The sequence below is a fragment of the Hemicordylus capensis genome, chromosome 4 (assembly GCF_027244095.1).
Source record: "Hemicordylus capensis ecotype Gifberg chromosome 4, rHemCap1.1.pri, whole genome shotgun sequence".
Taxonomy (NCBI): domain Eukaryota; kingdom Metazoa; phylum Chordata; class Lepidosauria; order Squamata; family Cordylidae; genus Hemicordylus; species Hemicordylus capensis.
In genome coordinates this window covers 216,486,389-216,504,211 of record NC_069660.1, presented here as the reverse complement: position 1 = coordinate 216,504,211, position 17,823 = coordinate 216,486,389, and the positions used below count along the sequence as shown (strand labels likewise).

At 42.4% G+C, this 17,823-nt stretch overlaps 1 protein-coding gene across 2 annotated transcripts in view; it reads right to left on the bottom strand.

Moving 5' to 3' along the window:
* Positions 1-7,218, bottom strand: part of RANBP9 (RAN binding protein 9) — a 69,467-nt gene extending 62,249 nt beyond the window's left edge. Inside the window, exon 1 of one of the 2 annotated variants that reach the window (XM_053250841.1) lies at positions 7,201-7,218. Coding sequence is in view for 1 of the 2 variants with exons in the window: in XM_053250840.1 (XP_053106815.1) it covers positions 6,438-6,885 (448 nt within the window). In the remaining variant the exon portion in view is untranslated. Of the gene's footprint in view, positions 1-6,437; positions 7,150-7,200 lie in introns of those variants that run through there. The other variant, XM_053250840.1, reaches the window with a different exon arrangement.
* Between the last annotated feature and the right edge of the window lie 10,605 nt (positions 7,219-17,823).

Sequence of the window (17,823 nt, the reverse complement as noted above, 5' to 3'; positions counted from 1 at the left end):
AGACCTTCATCCCAAGTAAATATATAGGACTATAGCCACTATCTGACATGTTATCTTTCTGCCATTAAATCTATTGTATCAAAATTATCTCAATCATCATTCATATTTAAACTGTGTAATTAGTTAATAGTTAACTTCAATATTCATCACTAGTGCTTATCTAGTGCTACAGAGTTTCAGTATGAAGAAACATTTAAAATATATTTAATAGTTTAAGATTTTATTTTAACAGCAAACCCCTTTCAAATTGCTGTTCAACAAGTATACATTTTTATCTATGGCCTTAATCTGCGGCAACAATCATATGTCGTATAAAATATTGCTAGAGCCACAGCATATTTTTGGAAACAGATTGCCCAGTCTCCTGGATGTTTATTCAGAAGCCCCACGGTATTCATTTTCAGGTAACTGGGAACCGTATTACAGCCTAAAAGTGCCTACAGAATGTATATAGGTTTCAGCAGGGAACCTAATTCTGAAGTGCCTTCACTGTATTTTGCACACATGTACCATCTTTCTCCCACGATGAAGCTCAGGAGAAACCTCTTCTGGTCTGGAGCAGAAACTGGAGCTACACAGCACTGGTTGGTAGGGATGTGCACAAAGCCAGTTTGCTCGGTTCTGTTCAAATCCAAACCGGATTTGGACTGGGCATGTTTGATTTTGCCCCCTTGAACAGGGGCCCTGGCGAGAGGATGGTGATGGGCATTAAAATGGTGTAAAATAAGGAATTACTTATCTGTTTCATGGCCGTTTCAGCCCTCTGAACTTGCTGCAGCCATTTTAGGGGCTACCAGACATGCACACAGACCATCTGCATGACCACACCATGGTTACACAAATGGCCCACGTGCATGTGTGGTGCCCCCCAAAATGGCCACTGTGCACATGCGCAGAGGTCCGAACCAGCCCTAGGAGACTTGGGGGGAGGCCAATGGGGGAGCCACGGGAGACCCCGCCGCAGTTGCCACAGCACCCCCTCGAAGCCACCAGCAAATAAAGTAACTCCTTATTTTACACTATTTTAACGCCTCATCCCCACCCTCAAACTGGGCCAAAACCGGCCCAACAGGTTCAGTTCAACCTAAGACCAAACCGGGTCCAGTTTGAGGTCTAACATCCAAACTGGCCTGGTTCAAGTGTGAATCAGTTCAATATTGAACTGGTTTGCACATCCCTACTGATTGGTTGGTTCTTGTCAACAATGAAGCCTCTTCCAGAGGAGATTAAATATATATAAATTAAACATTTAAAAAGAGATAACTACACAGGTACTTGGGAAAAAATCAAAGATGACAGGCTGCTCAAAGCATGGGGGAAGGGAGCAACAGTCAGCATTTGTTTTGGAGCCTGGTATATGTATCCTTTGAAGAGCAAAGACAAGGGGGAAACAGAAGTCATCCTGCAATGCAAAGGAAAAAAATGAGAGCACCCATACTCCTGTTTCCATGTATGTCAGTATGGAACACCTAAGTTACATTCCAACAGTAATTACAACATCTGTAAAACTAGACAGAGCAATCCTGCTTAAACATTGTTACAAGATTATCCTGGTTCTGAGAGCAAAGGTAAAAGGCAATTTTATTATCCATTGTTCTACTAGCACACATTATAAGGTTCCTTGAATTAATGCAGTTTCATCCATCTTACAATCTACATTGAATGGAAAAAACATCAGAAAAGGAAGAAAGTAACTGATGAATATGAGAAGAAGGGGAGAACCAGGCTACTATTGGAATTCAGGAAAAGGACATCCATCAAGTGTACTAGAAGTTTTTAAAAACTGACTCGGGATTTCTCAGAAGGGATGCTAAAAACAGCTTACTACACACCAGCTCTGAAAGTTAGTGGAATCTAAAAAGTAGAGAGCCATTCTAAAATCGAATGAACATTCTAGTGAATATGTGTGTGTGTGTGTGTGTGTGTGTGTGTGTGTGTGTGTGTGTGTATATATATGATTTACGAACAACCCAAAGCTAAATATGCTATTACTAACATTATGAATCAATAATGAGCAGGAGAGGATTTAATAGAGAGCTTACCACAGACCATTTAAACTTAAACCATCTGAAAAACAGGGGCAACTCCACTGAAATCTGTTCTAGGGCTCCAGTTTAACGTATTCAAAGAAGAGAAAATTACCTCTATATACAGAAACACGTAAACAAAGTCTTGCTTAATTTCTTATCTCAGACATATTATGTATTGCTATAAAATATATTAAAGACCTAAACAAGGTAACACCACCAAATAAATCTCCACCCCACTCCCCCGCACTAAAAAAAAATCTTACACACACCCAACACCATTTCTTACTCTTCCATCATCATGAAGCTGGCTATAGAAATTTCTCACATGTTCATGAAGTCCAAACTCTGATTAGATTAGATTTATAAAGGCACCCTGCTTATTTTATGCTAGGTTTTCTAAACGGTTTACATTTCATTGCTACGGCTGCCAAAACAAACTTATTCAGAACTTCATACTATGCAAAAACTTATTCAGAATGTCATTCTATGCAAATATACAACTGTCATTTTCCTAGTTGTCAACTCTCATAACCAAACCACAGGAAGCTGCCATATACTGAATCAGATCATTGGACCATCTAGCTCAGTACTGTCTATAGGGAACGGCAGTGGTTTCTCCAAGGTTGCAGGCAGGAATTTCTCTCAGTCCTATCTTGGAGATACCAGGGTGGGAAATTGGAACCTAGATGCTCTTCCCAGAGTAGCCCAATACCCAAAGCATGGTTTCTTAACCTTGGACCCCCAGATGCTGTTGGACTACAACTCCCATCATCCTCAGCCACAAAGGCCATGTCTGGGGATGATGGGAGTCGTAATCCAACAACATCTAGGGGCCCAAGGTTAAGAAACCCTGCCCTAAGGGAATACCTTACAGTGCTCACATGTAGTCTCCCATTCATATGCAACCAGGGTGGACCTTGCTTAGGTAAGGAGACAGGTCATGCTCTCTACCACAAGACCAACTCTCAATCTTTTACTGATAGGTTATTTTAAGTACATGTTATTTCTCTAAATAGCTTTCATCATTTTATTCCATTTTTGGCACCACTAAATGTTGTAGTAGTTTATACTCAGGCTGTTGCCTACATAAAGAAATTGTTCTAGAATGCTACCATCCCAAACAATGGAAAAAAGAGCTCTCACTATCTTTCTATATAAGCCTAAATGAATTAGTTATAGTCTCCTCTCACACTACTTCTCTTTAAGCAAACTTCTTCCTTAGAACTAGTTCTGCTTCAAATAGTTGTTTCCTTAGAACTAGTTCTGCCTAGTCAAGCTTTCAATGTACTTCCCACTACATCTTCAGTTAACTAAAGGTATTTTTCAGTAACAGTAATCACAAAGAGATGCACACTTGTCTACATGTAATAAATTATGTAGCCTTTTCTTTTTCTTCAGAGGTGCAGTCACAGCACCCTGCATGTTGTCTAAAGAAAGTGTAGCACTACTATTTTTAAGTACTGCAGCACAACAAAAAAGAAAAAAGCTAACAAGCTTTTACCTTCAGCCAAACCACAATTATGCTATATTTACTTAACTAAATATTACACAAAAAGAAAAAACAAAATTTGTTTCATAAATATTGCTACTTCATTAAGTCCAAAGTACAAGCCACCAGATAATAGCAAGCAAAAGTTACTAAACCCATTATAGGCATGTTAACCAGAACAAAAGCCAAACAGAAAGCAAGTTAATACCACACTTCCTTATAGACAGAGTTTTCCTGACAGAGCATCTCCATCAAAAAATATCATAAGAAAAGCAAGTGGTTTAGGAATCTTGGGTTTCTAGCCATCCAAAGTTCTGGTCACGCTTACACCTAAGGGATATGGAATATAATTTCAGTTCTGGTTCCTAAAACCTCAGTGCTGAAGTACAGAAAATGGAAATATTTTTCTAGCCTTAAGAGGGAATATCATGATCAATTTACCAGCTCTTCTCAGCTGGCAAACAATGTTTAATTAATATTTTGTACTTAATATACACTATCACCTATAATAGTGTTTTACAGAACAAGCCTCACATGGAGTTCAAATACCAATATATTTGCACTACAATATTCCTATACTTTGAACAAACAGTGACATGTTTATCAAGATTTCACTTGAATTTCACTGTTGTATACTCTGGAATGACTAACCACACTGGACTCTTTATTCTATTTAGGTCAGCTGCAGCCTTTCCTTGAAAAGTCTGACCTAGCTGCAGTTATCAGGCCACTTCCAGATTGATCTTTTGCAATATATGCTACAAAAGGCTGCCCTGAAGAGGTTCAACTGGCCAGAATGCTGCATATCCAGCTATTAGCAGAGAATATTTGTTGGGAGCCATATTACCCCAATTGCAATATATGCTGCAATGTTATTTGATCTGCATTGGCTACCCAGTTGTTTCTGGAATCAATTCAAGCTGCTGGTTCTTACTGTTAAAGCCTTAAACACTTTGTGACTTGTGTATTGAAAGACACGCATGTTCATGTGCACATTCCTGTACACACTCCAGTCATTTGAAAACCCCCTGCTCCTAGGGACCTTTGCCATCTTGCTCCAGTTAAACTACCAACTGTGTCCATGCCCTCTTATTGGAGGCCCACCTGTCACCTGTGCTCTATTACTTCAAGTGCCAAATTAAAACATGGCTTCTCTGATTAGTTTTTGGAGGCTGATTTTGTTAGAAAAAGTTGCTTTCTGAGCTTTAGCTTTTTGTTTATGACTTTGTATGTGTGGGCATTATGTTTTGCTTTGTTTCTGTTTAGGGGTGTGTGTTTTTTAGGATTCTGTATACTGTACCTTATTTTTATAAGCCTTCTTGGTTTGGTTCTACAAGAAAGTGGAGTAATTTTTTTTAGAAGACTTTGCCCTCTGTCTATATTCTTCTGATTATCTATCCAAAGTCTGCCTTTGGTACCAATTCAGAACACGATTTAAAATAGAACAGCAGAATTGTGTTTTTCTAGATCAGCATGAACTCATATGCTTTGAGTTTTAATAGCATAGTCCTACAACAAGCACTTACCAGCTGCCTCCAATGTTATTTTGCTTTTACATAAATGCATTTCATTTGGTATGTCATTTCTAGTTAAAATTGTAGGAGAAAAATATCAGCTGTCCCATGAATCCTCAGCACATCAGAAAATTCAATTCCTGTTATATTTTAAGTTACTTTTCTCCAACCATTACTTGCCCCTCATGAATATCAGAAACAATCTCTCACACAAACTATATTTTAGGGTTATTCTTCTTAATCCGATATTACACATGACAAATTCCTAGAAACAATAGTTCTAACTTTCCCCCCTCACTCTTTTCCATGCTTAATAGTTTATCGTCTGTTGTTCTTCCACCTTCTACTGACCTTTGCTCTCTTGCTAAACAAACACACATTTCTTGCCCTAACTGGTTATTTTTAATTGGACACGTCACACTGACTGACTTGCTTTTCTCCTCCCCTGACCCCAAGCTGTTATTCAACAAGAGAACTGATCAGCTGAAGAAACCTGCCAGTTTATATACTCTCCTCTCCCAAACCAGAAAGCAAAGGAGAATCCAAATGTTCTACATCTAAGAGGGGTGGAGAAAAACAAACTAAGGGGAGGGATATAGTCAGGCTGAATCCACTTGGGTTGCCTAAATTCTTCAGCAGACCCAATGAGAATTATTTCCTGTTGTTCTATTTTTCTTCATTTCCCCTCCCCCATGTGGGGTTCCTTCTAAAAATACAATTGCTCCCTAACAAGGGGGGATCGGTTACCTGGGGAAGCAGAAGTGGAGGAGTAAAGGTCTCAGAGGTGAAATACCTATTCTGATCTTTCACACACACACTCCACCCCAACATCATAGGAGTAAAGGGATCTGGTTTAAGATAGAGAGGAAATCCCAGGCCTAGTTTACAGAACAGAGCAGATTGTACACAACAATGCTGAACGGGTTGAGAAACTGCGGAAGGTGGAATGGAAAAAAGGACAACAACGAGGAACACAAAAAGACTCAAGGAAGGGGTCGACTGTGTGTGTGTGCGCGGGGGGGAGGCAGGTGCCATCCGATCCGTGTGAGGGTGGCCTAGGGGAGCTGAAAGCATATTGTTTGACGAGGGCATAAAGAGAAATGGTGGGGCGGGGAAGACAAGGACAATTTCACTTCAGACACGGGAGAAAGGGATTTATTGGTCCAACGGGCGTTTCGTCTGGGAGAACAAGGAGGGACGTGGCGAAATGCTGAGTTTGGGAGCGATCTATCTGGATTAAGAGAGGGAACAGTCTAGGCCCCCTGACGAGTGACCACAGTCCCTCTGGCGTGCGTGGCGGGGAAGTTTGTCAGTCTGTCCAGCAGGGGGTCCGTGTCGGGGGGGTGGGGGTGGGGGGCTGGCTGGCTGGCGGCAGCGGCCTCGTCGGTCGCCCCCTCCTCTCACCTTTGTAATGGACGCGCAGGTTGTTCTGCGAGAGGCCGATGTAGCTGAATTTGTCCTTCGGGCTCCAGGAGCGGGGCAGCGGCGTTTCCTGCTCGTCCACGGCCGGGTAGAGCCGTTTGAGACGCCGCTTGAGCTCCTTCTCTTGTTCGTTAAGGGCCGGGTCACCGCCGTGAGGGAAAGGGGCCGGGGCGCTGCTGCTGCTGCCGCCGCCGCCGCCGCTCCCGGCAGACATGGGCCCGGCGGAGCCCGACGACGAGGCGGAGGGTGTCGGCGCTGCTATAGCGGGTGGAGGAGGCGGCGGTGGCGGCGGCGGCGGCGGGGCCGAGGTGGCTGGTGGCGGAGGCGGCGGCGGGTGAAGCAGAAGCGCGGCCGAGGCCGCCGATGGGGCAGGGTTGCTCGGCGCTTGAGGAGCCGTCGCCGGGAGTTGCTGCGGCTGCTGCCCGGACATGCCAGCCTCCTCGCCCGCTGCTGAAGTGAGCTGAGAGGAGATTGGAAGGAGGTGTTTACACGGGCAGCCCTAAACTGGAGTGACAAGTCCGAGATGCGGAGGGGAGAAGGAGGAGGAGCGGGGGAAGACACTGAGGGACGAAGCTCGATTGAGGGACCCGGCTGAGCGCGAACCGACAAGCGGAGGGGGGGGGGGGCGCGCGAGAGCGCGCGTGCGTGCGCGTACAGCGGCTTCCGAGCTTGGGAAGCTACGCGCGACGGGGGGGGGCGCGGTTGTGAGAGCGCCGGGCGGTGCTGCTGACTGCGCGGTGTATACTTTGCTGTTGTTGCTTCTGATGGTGCAGCCGCCGCAGATTACGCCCTCCCGAGATCAGCTGAGCTGCTGCGCGGCGTCGGCGGCTCAGAATGTTGAGGGGAGGCGCTTCCTTTCCAGTCAGTGACACGGAGTGCGTGCGTGCGTGAGGGTGGGGGCGGGGCTTGGCCACGCTGCGCACAAGGGCGGGCGGGGAAAGGGAGGAAGTGGTCCGGCTGCGCTACCGCGAGATAGACCACGGGAGGTGGTTGCCGGCGGCTGGCGCCTGCAGTATTCATTCTGCTGCTGCCGAGAAGGGATGGTCTTTGTGTGCAAGAAAAACAACATCGAACAGCTTGTCCTCCCGCCGCCCCGCTCCTTGCCAGTGGCCACCTGTGCCAAGGGGGCGGGATTGCAGTGTTTGACTGCCCCTGGACAGCACCTTACCTGTTTACCTGAGATGTTTATAAACTTAATTCAAGATCCTTTGACCTGGCCACTTGATGGAAGCTGCATGAAGCCCTGTCTGTGCATGTTTACTCAGGAATGACTCAAGTCTCACTGAGTTCAGTAGGACTTGCTCCCAAGTAAATGTCTTTGCATCGGATTGCAGTCCCAGGAGCACTACCTTAGCGTCCATAGAAAGTATATGTTCATCATTTGTTTTAATATCTTATATCATTAAACGAAAGTTACATAGATGTCCTATGGCCCAATCTTATGCATGTTTACTGTACTTGGAAAAGAGTTCTACTGAACTTAGTGGGACTTCCTCCCAGGTAAGTATGCATAGATAAGTATGCATAGGAAGCTGCCATATACTGAGTCAGACCATTGGTCTATCTAGCTCAGTATTGTCTTCACAGACTGGCAGCGGCTTTTCCAAGGTTACAGGCAGGAATCTCTCTCAGGTTAGTAAACCTGTATGTCATTTATGCAATGCTCCTGCATAGGAATAGGGAGGGAAGACGTGACCAAGAGGTTCACGCAGATGAGACAGTAAATCTCTTCTGGAAAAGTTTGTATGGTTATGTGTATCCAAGAGTATCTCTTCTAAACAGCAATGGGACAAATTGTGGAAATGACCCCCCCCACCATTACCTGATGTGCCTTGAAATCCCCCATCCCCGAGTTACAGTACTATCTGCATATACTTCATAACCTTGTGGGTTTCCAAATCCTTGTGTGTAAATCTTTGTAGATATATCATGTACAAACAACCACTTTGTATATAATTGTGCTTTGGCAACGTACTGTATGCTTTGGTAGTTCGTTGGTTCAATAAAAAAATCTTGTCCTATAAAAAAAAAAAATCTTGTCCTATCTTGGAGAAGCCAGGGAGGGAACTTGAAACCCTCTGCTCTTCCCAGAGCGCTCCATCCCCTGAGAGGAATATCTTACAGTGCTCACACATCAAGTCTCCCATTCATATGCAACCAGGGTGGACCCTGCTTAGCTAAGGGGACAAGTCATGCTTGCTACCACAAGACGAGCTCTCTTCTCTGGTTTGCAACCTTTGTCCCTAACTTTGGGTTGGTGAGTGGTATTTGATTTCCCAAATACTCAGTACCAATCAATCTTACCTGATTGGTCAGTTTTTAAAATGTAAAAAATGTTGTGTTAAGAACATAAGAACAGCCCTGCTGGATCAGGCCCAAGGCCCATCTAGACCAGCATCCTGTAGTCAAAAATGCTTATCCACAATCCACTCTCCACTTTAACTATACCTACTTCTTGATGGAGAATTGCATTGGGCACACAGCAGGCCACCTGAAATATATTTTTCAGAAATTTGGATTGAACTGATTCTAATAATGCAGAATTGCCATAAGGACTGAGCTGCACTCCATACAGGAGCTGGGCTCAGGCTTTGGCTAGGAATACCTTTATTGCAGCAGGGATAAATAAAGCACATCCAGATCGAAAAAAGGAATGAATTGCGGACACAGACCTCTGAGCATTTTGTAGAACATAGTCAAGATGTGCACACTGTCTACCGGAGGCTTGAAAACAACACCCAGATAGTTAAAAGTTTTAACCTGCTCTAAGTTATGACCATTCAAGGACCAATTTTGGGCCTTTGGGTGTTTCGTGGTTATAAGTACCTTTGCCTTTGAATCATTGATCTCGAATGCTTGGTCATTGCAATACATGGCGAGAGAGTGTAGGGTTTTTTTTTAAGCCAACAGGAGTCTGAGATAGTATAACGGCATCGTCCTCATAAAAAGGGATTGTGATATGCTTATTAGCCAACTTGTGTGTGTGCATGGGGGGTGATGAGCCAAAATATCCAGATGGAATACTATAGAATTAATATAGAAATCAAATAATAATGGGGCCAAATTACAGCCTTGCCTAACTCCCCTGCAAGTCGCAACATCTTTTGTGAAATGGCCCTGGGCACTACAACAAACTTTCAAACATGAGTTCTCATGGATCTTATACAGTAAAAGAAGTAGGCAATGGTCCACCGAAGAATCCTTGAGCTTGCCACACAACCTTTGTCTGGAAATTAGGTCAAAAACAAACCTAAAATCAACAAAAGCAGCATATAAAGTAGAACTGAGCTTATACATAGCAACTCCAAAGTTAGCTGCAACGAAGTTAAGCAAAGTTGGTTTCAATTAGGGATGTGCACGGACTGATTTTAGCGGTTTGGTTTGAATACATATTGATTTCAAACCAAACCACTGGTCCACAAACTGGTTGGTCCATGAACCATCTGTGGAGGCCAGGTCAATTTCAGAACTGTGCCACATGGGTGGGCTGCTGGGTGTTAGACCAGTGAGCACTTTCCATTTACTTTAAAAGGTGCCCTCTCACCGCTGCTACCCCCACCCCCAGCTGCCCTTTAGAAGCCTTATTAAATCCAGGATTCCCCTTTGTTTGTAAAAGGGAATTCAAACCAGTCACCACGGACCAGGCTCATTTCGGTTCTATCATGGAGTGGACTGCCTCTCCTGGACGCCAGTCTGGTTTGCGACCGAACTGGCCCAGTTTGTGGTAGACCGGTTTGCAATATAACGGTTTGTGCACACCCCTAATTTTATTTTATTTTTTTATTTATTCACTTATTTATTAACATATTTTTATACCGCCCAAAACTTACATCTCTGGGCGATTTACAAACAAAAACAAAAACAGAAAATAATACATTAGTTAAAACAAAAATGAAAAGTTTTTAAACATTACAACAATTTAATTTTTTTTTTTAGAAAAAAATCAATTTTCAATTCAATTTCAATTGGATGTCAGTGCAACTAATTTTAGCCCAATCGGAGCCATTCATGGGAGTTCAGTGTAAGCTCTGTGATATATACTTCTGGTAGCCTCATCTATAAATAGACTAGCTAGCAACGGGGACTAATTTTGAAAACAAGGCCAATCATTCCATTATGAGTAACATATTTTCCCCCAGTGCTGCAGATTGATCTTGCTTTCTACAACTAGAAAATGACACTTGGATACTTGGCTTTCGGTGTGTGTGTGTGTGTAAATAAAATAATCAGGACAAGAAGGGAAATGAACCAGGCCTCCTAAATAACAAATACTACTGGGAGAACTAGTTGTCATGCTGGGATTATTACTTCATTGATCTTTGTCCAGATGAGACCTGCATTGTGAATGGCAATAGTTCAAATCAATAAAACCATCTCACTTTCTGGAAGCTCTTTTGCATTTAACTGTACCTCTGGAAGACTGGAACCCATTTTGGAGTTGTCTGAGTGGAATGATATTTTAGGATAACATTTCAAAAAGATGCTCCAAATTTACCAGTCTCTGTCTTAAAGCATTTCCATCTTCACCCAGTATGGTTTATAGTCTGTGCCTGCAGTCACCATAATTTATTAGGAAATAGCTTACATCCCTTTAAGCACTCAAAGAGCACTACATAAAAATAATTCAGTTCTTTTACATGTTCACTGCGGTACAGTGGTATGATGAGAAATTCTGCACCCATCTTCATCAGAGTCTGTATTGTGATCACTCACAACCTTTTAGTGACAGTAGTCTCAACAATCCCTCCTTTCTTTTTCCTTTACACACCTTATTTACTTCACCTGACACTGGGTATCCAAAGTTAGAAATTATTTTCTATAGCTTTCCTCAAGACAGGATAACAACTATTTCTCTTGTCACATCTTCTGCCTACCTCGTGCTGTTCACAAGATTTTTAATCAGTAGGAAGCATCTAACAGAATGGAAGACAAAGCACTGAATGGCAGACACATTCCTCATGTCCCATATGCTCATCACACCCAGGCCTTCATGACACATTTAGTTAGCACATTTTGCCCACCATATCATGTTACTGGAGCGTTATAAGTAGCTGAGAAAAGAGTGTCTTGATAGTTTTCCACCCCATCTTACAGCTCCGACTTAAGGAACTTGACCACAGTCTGAAACAGCTTGATAGGACCAGCTTCAATTTTATTGGCCCTTTGCCAGTGGCGGACTGGCCAGGGTGTCAGCTTGCCCAATGGCAAGTGGGCCCTGTGGGCCCCTGATGAAGTGGGCCCCCTTAAACATTAGACAATATGTTAAAAATGTTAATGACCTTTTAGTAGTTTGAAAATATAATAGAAGTTCCAATATTATTACTGTATGCAACTAAAATTTATGTTGTATTACTATTTTAATTTTTTAAAATGTAATAAAATCATTTTTCAAGGATACTTTATATTTAAGAATATTATGCCCAGCCAGCCAGGGGCGCCTGGCGGAGGGCAGCGGGCGCTGGTGAGCCTCCAGCAGCATGCCCGCCGCGGCCCCCACCTGCCTCTGCCGCCTCCTGCGGCAGTTGCTGCCACTGCTGCTGCCACCCCGCTGGCCAGCATGGGCCTGATGCCGCTGAGCGACACCATGCAGCTGGCCCTCGAGCAGATCCTCCACGAGTCGCTGCTCAGCCCCTACGCCCTTGACCTGCGAGCTCTTGCCCATGCCCACATTGCACAGACAGCAAATATTTTTCATTGCGTCGGCATCCTCAGTTTGAGTGTGCTTCGTCAGCTCTTCACCTCATGCTTGCTGTGTTTTATAAAAGGTATGTATTTAATTAATATTTTTTATATACTGTGGCCCTGATATACTGTGGAGACAAAAGGGGGCCACCCACAACTACAAGGCTATCATTTACTGTGGAGTGTTAAAATTAAAGTGATTGTTAAAATGGTTCTCAGTAGATCAGAGCAGAACACGACTGCAGCCGAGCAGCATGCTCCCCTTGCAGTAAACTGTCTGCATTGATGTCTCTGGGATCGTTTGCTCTGGGCTGGGGCTCTGTAGGTGCTGTCTACTCTTCAGAAGCCTGAGGCCTACTTCTTATCCCTTGATCTTATAAGTCCTGCCTGGCAAGTACTGCTTCTTTTGCACCAGATCAGGCTTAATAAGGGGGACTTCTGCCCCTCCAGCCCACCACCTCTTCATCACTCACTCCCACAGGTTCCATATAATCCCTGTTCAATTCCTCCTGCACCTTCCAAATCTGTAACACCCTGGCTGGGCCTTCAGGAAGTGAGGTCTCCTCTGAGACAGGGTTCTCTGGGGAGCTTTGTTCAGTGGCTTGACTTGGAAAAAGAAAAAAAGAAATAGAATGGAATGGAAAAGGAAAAGCATAAATCTGAATCACTGAAACGCAAAAAGCGACAAGAAGCAGAAAGGCAGGAATCAGCCAAGCGATGCAGGTCTATTACAGATTTTACAATACCACAACAAGCATCCACATCAATGTACAGTTCTGCAATCAAGAAGCAAGAAACAATACTCATGGTGATGATGCAATGACTTGTGAGTTACAAGAACAGGAAAGAGCTACTTTGCATGTAGAGACAAAGACAATAGCATCCTTTACTCACCAACCCAGGCCCAGTACTTCTTCTGGCCTCATTGTTCCAGTATCTTTACTACCTGTAGTTGCAACATCTGAACACATAGCTTCAACTAGTTACAGGGAATCAGATATACCTTCAGGCATAAATGACTTGGTTTCTGAAGCACATCCTATAAATGAACCTACACAAGAAAATGCAAGATCAACTGCTGGAAACTTCCAATATCCATCACAAGCAAATCTGAAACAGTTTTTTGCTGAACATCCATTTCAGCCACTTGATGATCTGCCATTTGACGCTCGTTTGTATGAGACGAAAATTATGAATGACTCAGTCCCAAGAAAATGGCTAACATATAACAAAGAAAATAGGTGCTTATATTGTTCATACTGCTTGGCCTTTGAGTCTCCCAACACTTGTAATCCATCACCCTTTGTACGTGGCTTTAGTGACTACAGGCGTATTAGCCAGAGCTTGGCTTTACATGAATCGACAACAACACATGTAAGAAATGTTCAGCAATTTATCAGTGTGGTTAATGATGGCACCTTAGATAATTTTTTTGCATCTTCACTAATTAAAAATAGAGAAGAAGTGTTGAAGCAGAGGAGCATTGTCATGAGGATTATAGGCATCATTAAGATGTTAGGCAAGCAAGCACTTCCTTTTCAAGGTCACAGAAATGAATCGGCCTACACTCTGGATAATGAGATTCTGAATCATTGCAATTTTTTAGCTCCAGTGCAGTTGATTGCAAAATATGACCCAGCTCATGTTTCTGCAGTACAAAACAAGTCTACACAATGAATCAAACGATTAGAACAACAAGGAAAGGCTCGAAGTAAAAGCCGTGGTAGACTTGTTACATACCTGAGTAAAACAACTATTAACATGTTAATCCAAATTATGAAGAATATGATACAAGAAGGAATTAGTCATGAAGTTTCTCAAGCAAACTATTATTCTATTCAAGTTGATTCAACACAAGATAATTCATCCATCAATCAATTTAGCATTATTATTCGGTATGTGCTTAAAGGTGTTATCTGTGAGCGACTACTTTTAGTTGTGCCAAGTTATGATGGTACAGGACAGGGACTTTTTGATCTATTGACTGAAACATTACAGCATCTTAAAATTGATCCCAAAAAATGTTTATCTGATAGTACAGATGGAGCTGCAAGCTACCATGGCCAGTATAGTGGTTTACAAAGTAAAATTACTGATGTGGCTGATCAACATGTTCATATATGGTGCTATGCTCACGTCTTGAATGTGGTGATAACTGAAACAACAAAATGTTGCGTGCCTGCAGTTTCTTTTTTCAATTTGCTCCACAATTTAGCAACTTTTGTGAAAACATCATACAAGAGAATGGCTGTATGGATAGAAGTTGTTGGAAAACATCTAGGACAAGAAAAAAATGAAACGATTAAAGCTAATTGGTGAGACAAGATGTTCAGGAAAATCCAACACAGCAACAACTATATTTAGACGTTTTGATGCTGCTGCTGTCAGTACTTTTGTAAATCTATTGACATGCTTATCAATGATACAAGATTCAGACAAGTTTGATGCAAAAACAAAACAAGAAGCAAATGTTTTACTTCAAAGTCTTCTAAAGTATGAAACAATATTGACAGCATTTACTTACTTGTATATATTTGAAACTACAGCCCTGTTTTCTAGTTATTTACAGACAAGTGGTTTAGATATGTTTACTGTATGGAGTTTAGTAGATTCAGCTACAACAAAGTTGAAGGAACAGACAAGAACATTTGATAACGTTCACAGCAAGGCCCTGGAATTTGTAAACGAATGTAATGACAAAATTTCACAGTTGAATATGGATGAAAATCAAACATTGGAAATTGACTCTTTGGAAACAGCATTGCCAGTTAAGAGGCAGAGGAAGAAGAAAAGAATGGCAGATGAGCTTATAGATGATGAAGGAAATTCCTCAGATTCTCTAGCTGATTTTCGAGTAAATGTGTTTAACCTAATAATGGACCGCATTGTCCAGTCACTAGATTCACGCTTTGTACAACACAAAAAGTTGTATAAAGATTTATCCTGCTTGGACCCAGCAAAGTTTAAAACTATTGCAGAGAATGTCCTTGAAGATGAAGCATTGGAAGGTATTATTAAGCTGTCTCCGCAAATCAGCAAAGATAAAGTAATATTGGAATTGTTTTCTTTTGCTTCAAACTTTGCTGTATTAAAGCTTTGCTTAATGATGGTAAGAATATGGATTCCGGTTGCAACAAGTGTAAAATTTGTAGCACTTGCCCATCGTGTGTACTAAAAATTCTGGCATCCAACAGACTTCATGACAAGGCATATGATAACCTTTATGCACTTTATAAAGTCATCTGCACACTATCAGTTACTCAAGTCCACTGTGAGAAGACATTTTCAAAGCTAAAGATCATAAAGACAAGGCTCAGAAATTCACTGTCTGAGGAGAACTTGGAATCATACATGTTGCTATCCATTAAAAAGGAATTGTTAGATGAATTGGATGCAGAAGCAATTATTGACAGATTCACACAATCATCTAGTTAACTCAAACGATTGCTCTTAATATAGTGGACTGCATGAAATATGCTTTTGAACAACCTGTTAATATGTAAAATGTTCAGTACTAGCAAACTATTTAAAAATATCCACCATTTATTTAATTTTTTTTAATTAAAAATTCAGTTATAACTATCTGTACTGTATACTGCCAGTAATATGTACAATATACCTGTATGTACACTGTAATTACTAAAAAATATAAATTTTGCAAAAAATTTAATTGTACCTTTTTTCCACTTATGTATTTTTGAAATTTTTTTTTATTTCTTATAAAAAGTAAATGATAGCCTTATAGTTGTGGATGGGCCCCCTTTGTCTCCTGGCAATGAATATTTTTAGACCCAGTCCGCCACTGCCCTTTGCATCACCTGATCATTGCTGAGCTTGATTGGTGGTACTGAAGCATTGCAGAAAGCAAGCCAGAAGCTTCCTCCTTGGCCACATTGGCACAGAATATAAGGTGCTTGGGTCCTGATGCTCAAGTGTCCAGTAGGAGGAGTCTAGTTTGTTATGCTACCTAACCCCGCATCCTGAGGGAAAGTAGCAAGGAGTCTGACAGAGAACACCTAGGAGACAAATAGCATTTTGGGCATCATGTAATTTGCAGCAAGTATGTGTGTGAGCAAAAAACAATGGTGTAACCATTGCTAAGCATAAATTTGTTTGAGGCTTAGCCAAGTTGAAGGGTGGTGTTGGGGAAGAGTGTTACTAATGAACCTTGTGAAAAGGTTCTGCTTAATAGCCACTAGAATGAACAGTTGTTTTCTTCTGTTCTGACACTAGTGCCTTTAGAAACCTTAATCTTTTGTTGATACCATGTGAAGTTAAACAACATTTTCTTTCTTTGAATATATTAAGGACTGAAAATAATTTGCCAATTATACACTGAAAGCAATCTTCCAGAATGTTGTGTTCCATTCAGTAATCTTTTGCAATTTGTTTGTTTGGACATTTGTCCCAGGGGGGGATCCTGCAGAGAGTGTGTGGGGAGGAGTCAGAAAGGAAAAGGTAGGGAAAGGAGAAGGAGAAAATGGAGTTGTTACTGAATAAACCTTTAGCTAATTTACATAAGATTTCCTTGTGTGTATGAGGGAGACAGCTGTAAAACATTTGGTGATGAGATTGTGAACCAGTTAAGTGTATGAGCCTGCAATGCTTGTGAATGTTCCTACAACCTCATTTCATTACATTACTGGGCCTACATTCCTGTACTGCTTTCTACTATTGCTGCTGCTAATTGTTTCTCCACCTTCCTGACCTGCACAACCCCTGAAGGTACTTTTTCTTTATCAATCCTGGACATCAGAGAATAGGGATGTGCACGAACCGTTCCGGAGGCCATGTTGGAGACCTCTGGACCGGTTCGGAGCCGGACCGGTCCGGCGGTTCGGCACCCCGGCACCTAGGTGGGGTCTACCTTTAAGGGCGGGGGGGTAGAACTTACCCCTCCCGCCGCTCTTCCCCCTCCGGTGCTGCAGTTTAAAACAAAGTTTTTGGGGCGGCAGCGTTCCTCACTGCCGCCCCTGCCCCCGTCGTTGCCTGGAGTTGTAGTCCCAAAACAGCTGGGGAATCTATGTTGAGCAGGCCTGCTGTAGAGAGAGTAGTGGGTGAGGAATCAGAAAGGAAAAGGGAGGGAAAGGAGGAGGAGAAAATGGAGTTGTTGCTGAATAAACTTTTAGTTAATCTACATAAGATTCCCTAATGTGTATGAGGGAACCAGTTATAAAACACAGAAGTATTAAGTTCTTCAGGATGAGTGTTATCAATGTAAAAGCTAGGGGTTCCAATCAACCAACCTTAGTGATAATGTAAAACCAAATGGTGTTAAGAAGTGGCCTTTTAATTAGAGCTGCTTTAATCAGTCACTCATTCTTTCACCAAAAGAGAATTTCTGTGTGTGAGATATTATGCCTATTTTGAAATGTTGGTATCTTTTCTGAGAGTGAGAGCTCTTTCAGATTGTGACTTAGACATAAAAAGTATTGTCCTAGTCTTCCATTATCAGCTCACATAAGGGATGTGCATGAATCAAGATTTGTGCACTGATTGGAAGCACAGCCTTGGCAGGGAGGAGAGCAGGCTCCTCGGCTGTTCCACACAGCTCCCAGCTGCGGCACTGTGCCCCCGAGCACTCCTCGCGCAGCAGCAGCCTGGCAGCACGCACATGGCCTCCATGCTTGCACCGAGGCCATTTGCATAGTGAGCAACCATGCTGACCATGCCAATGGTCATTGCG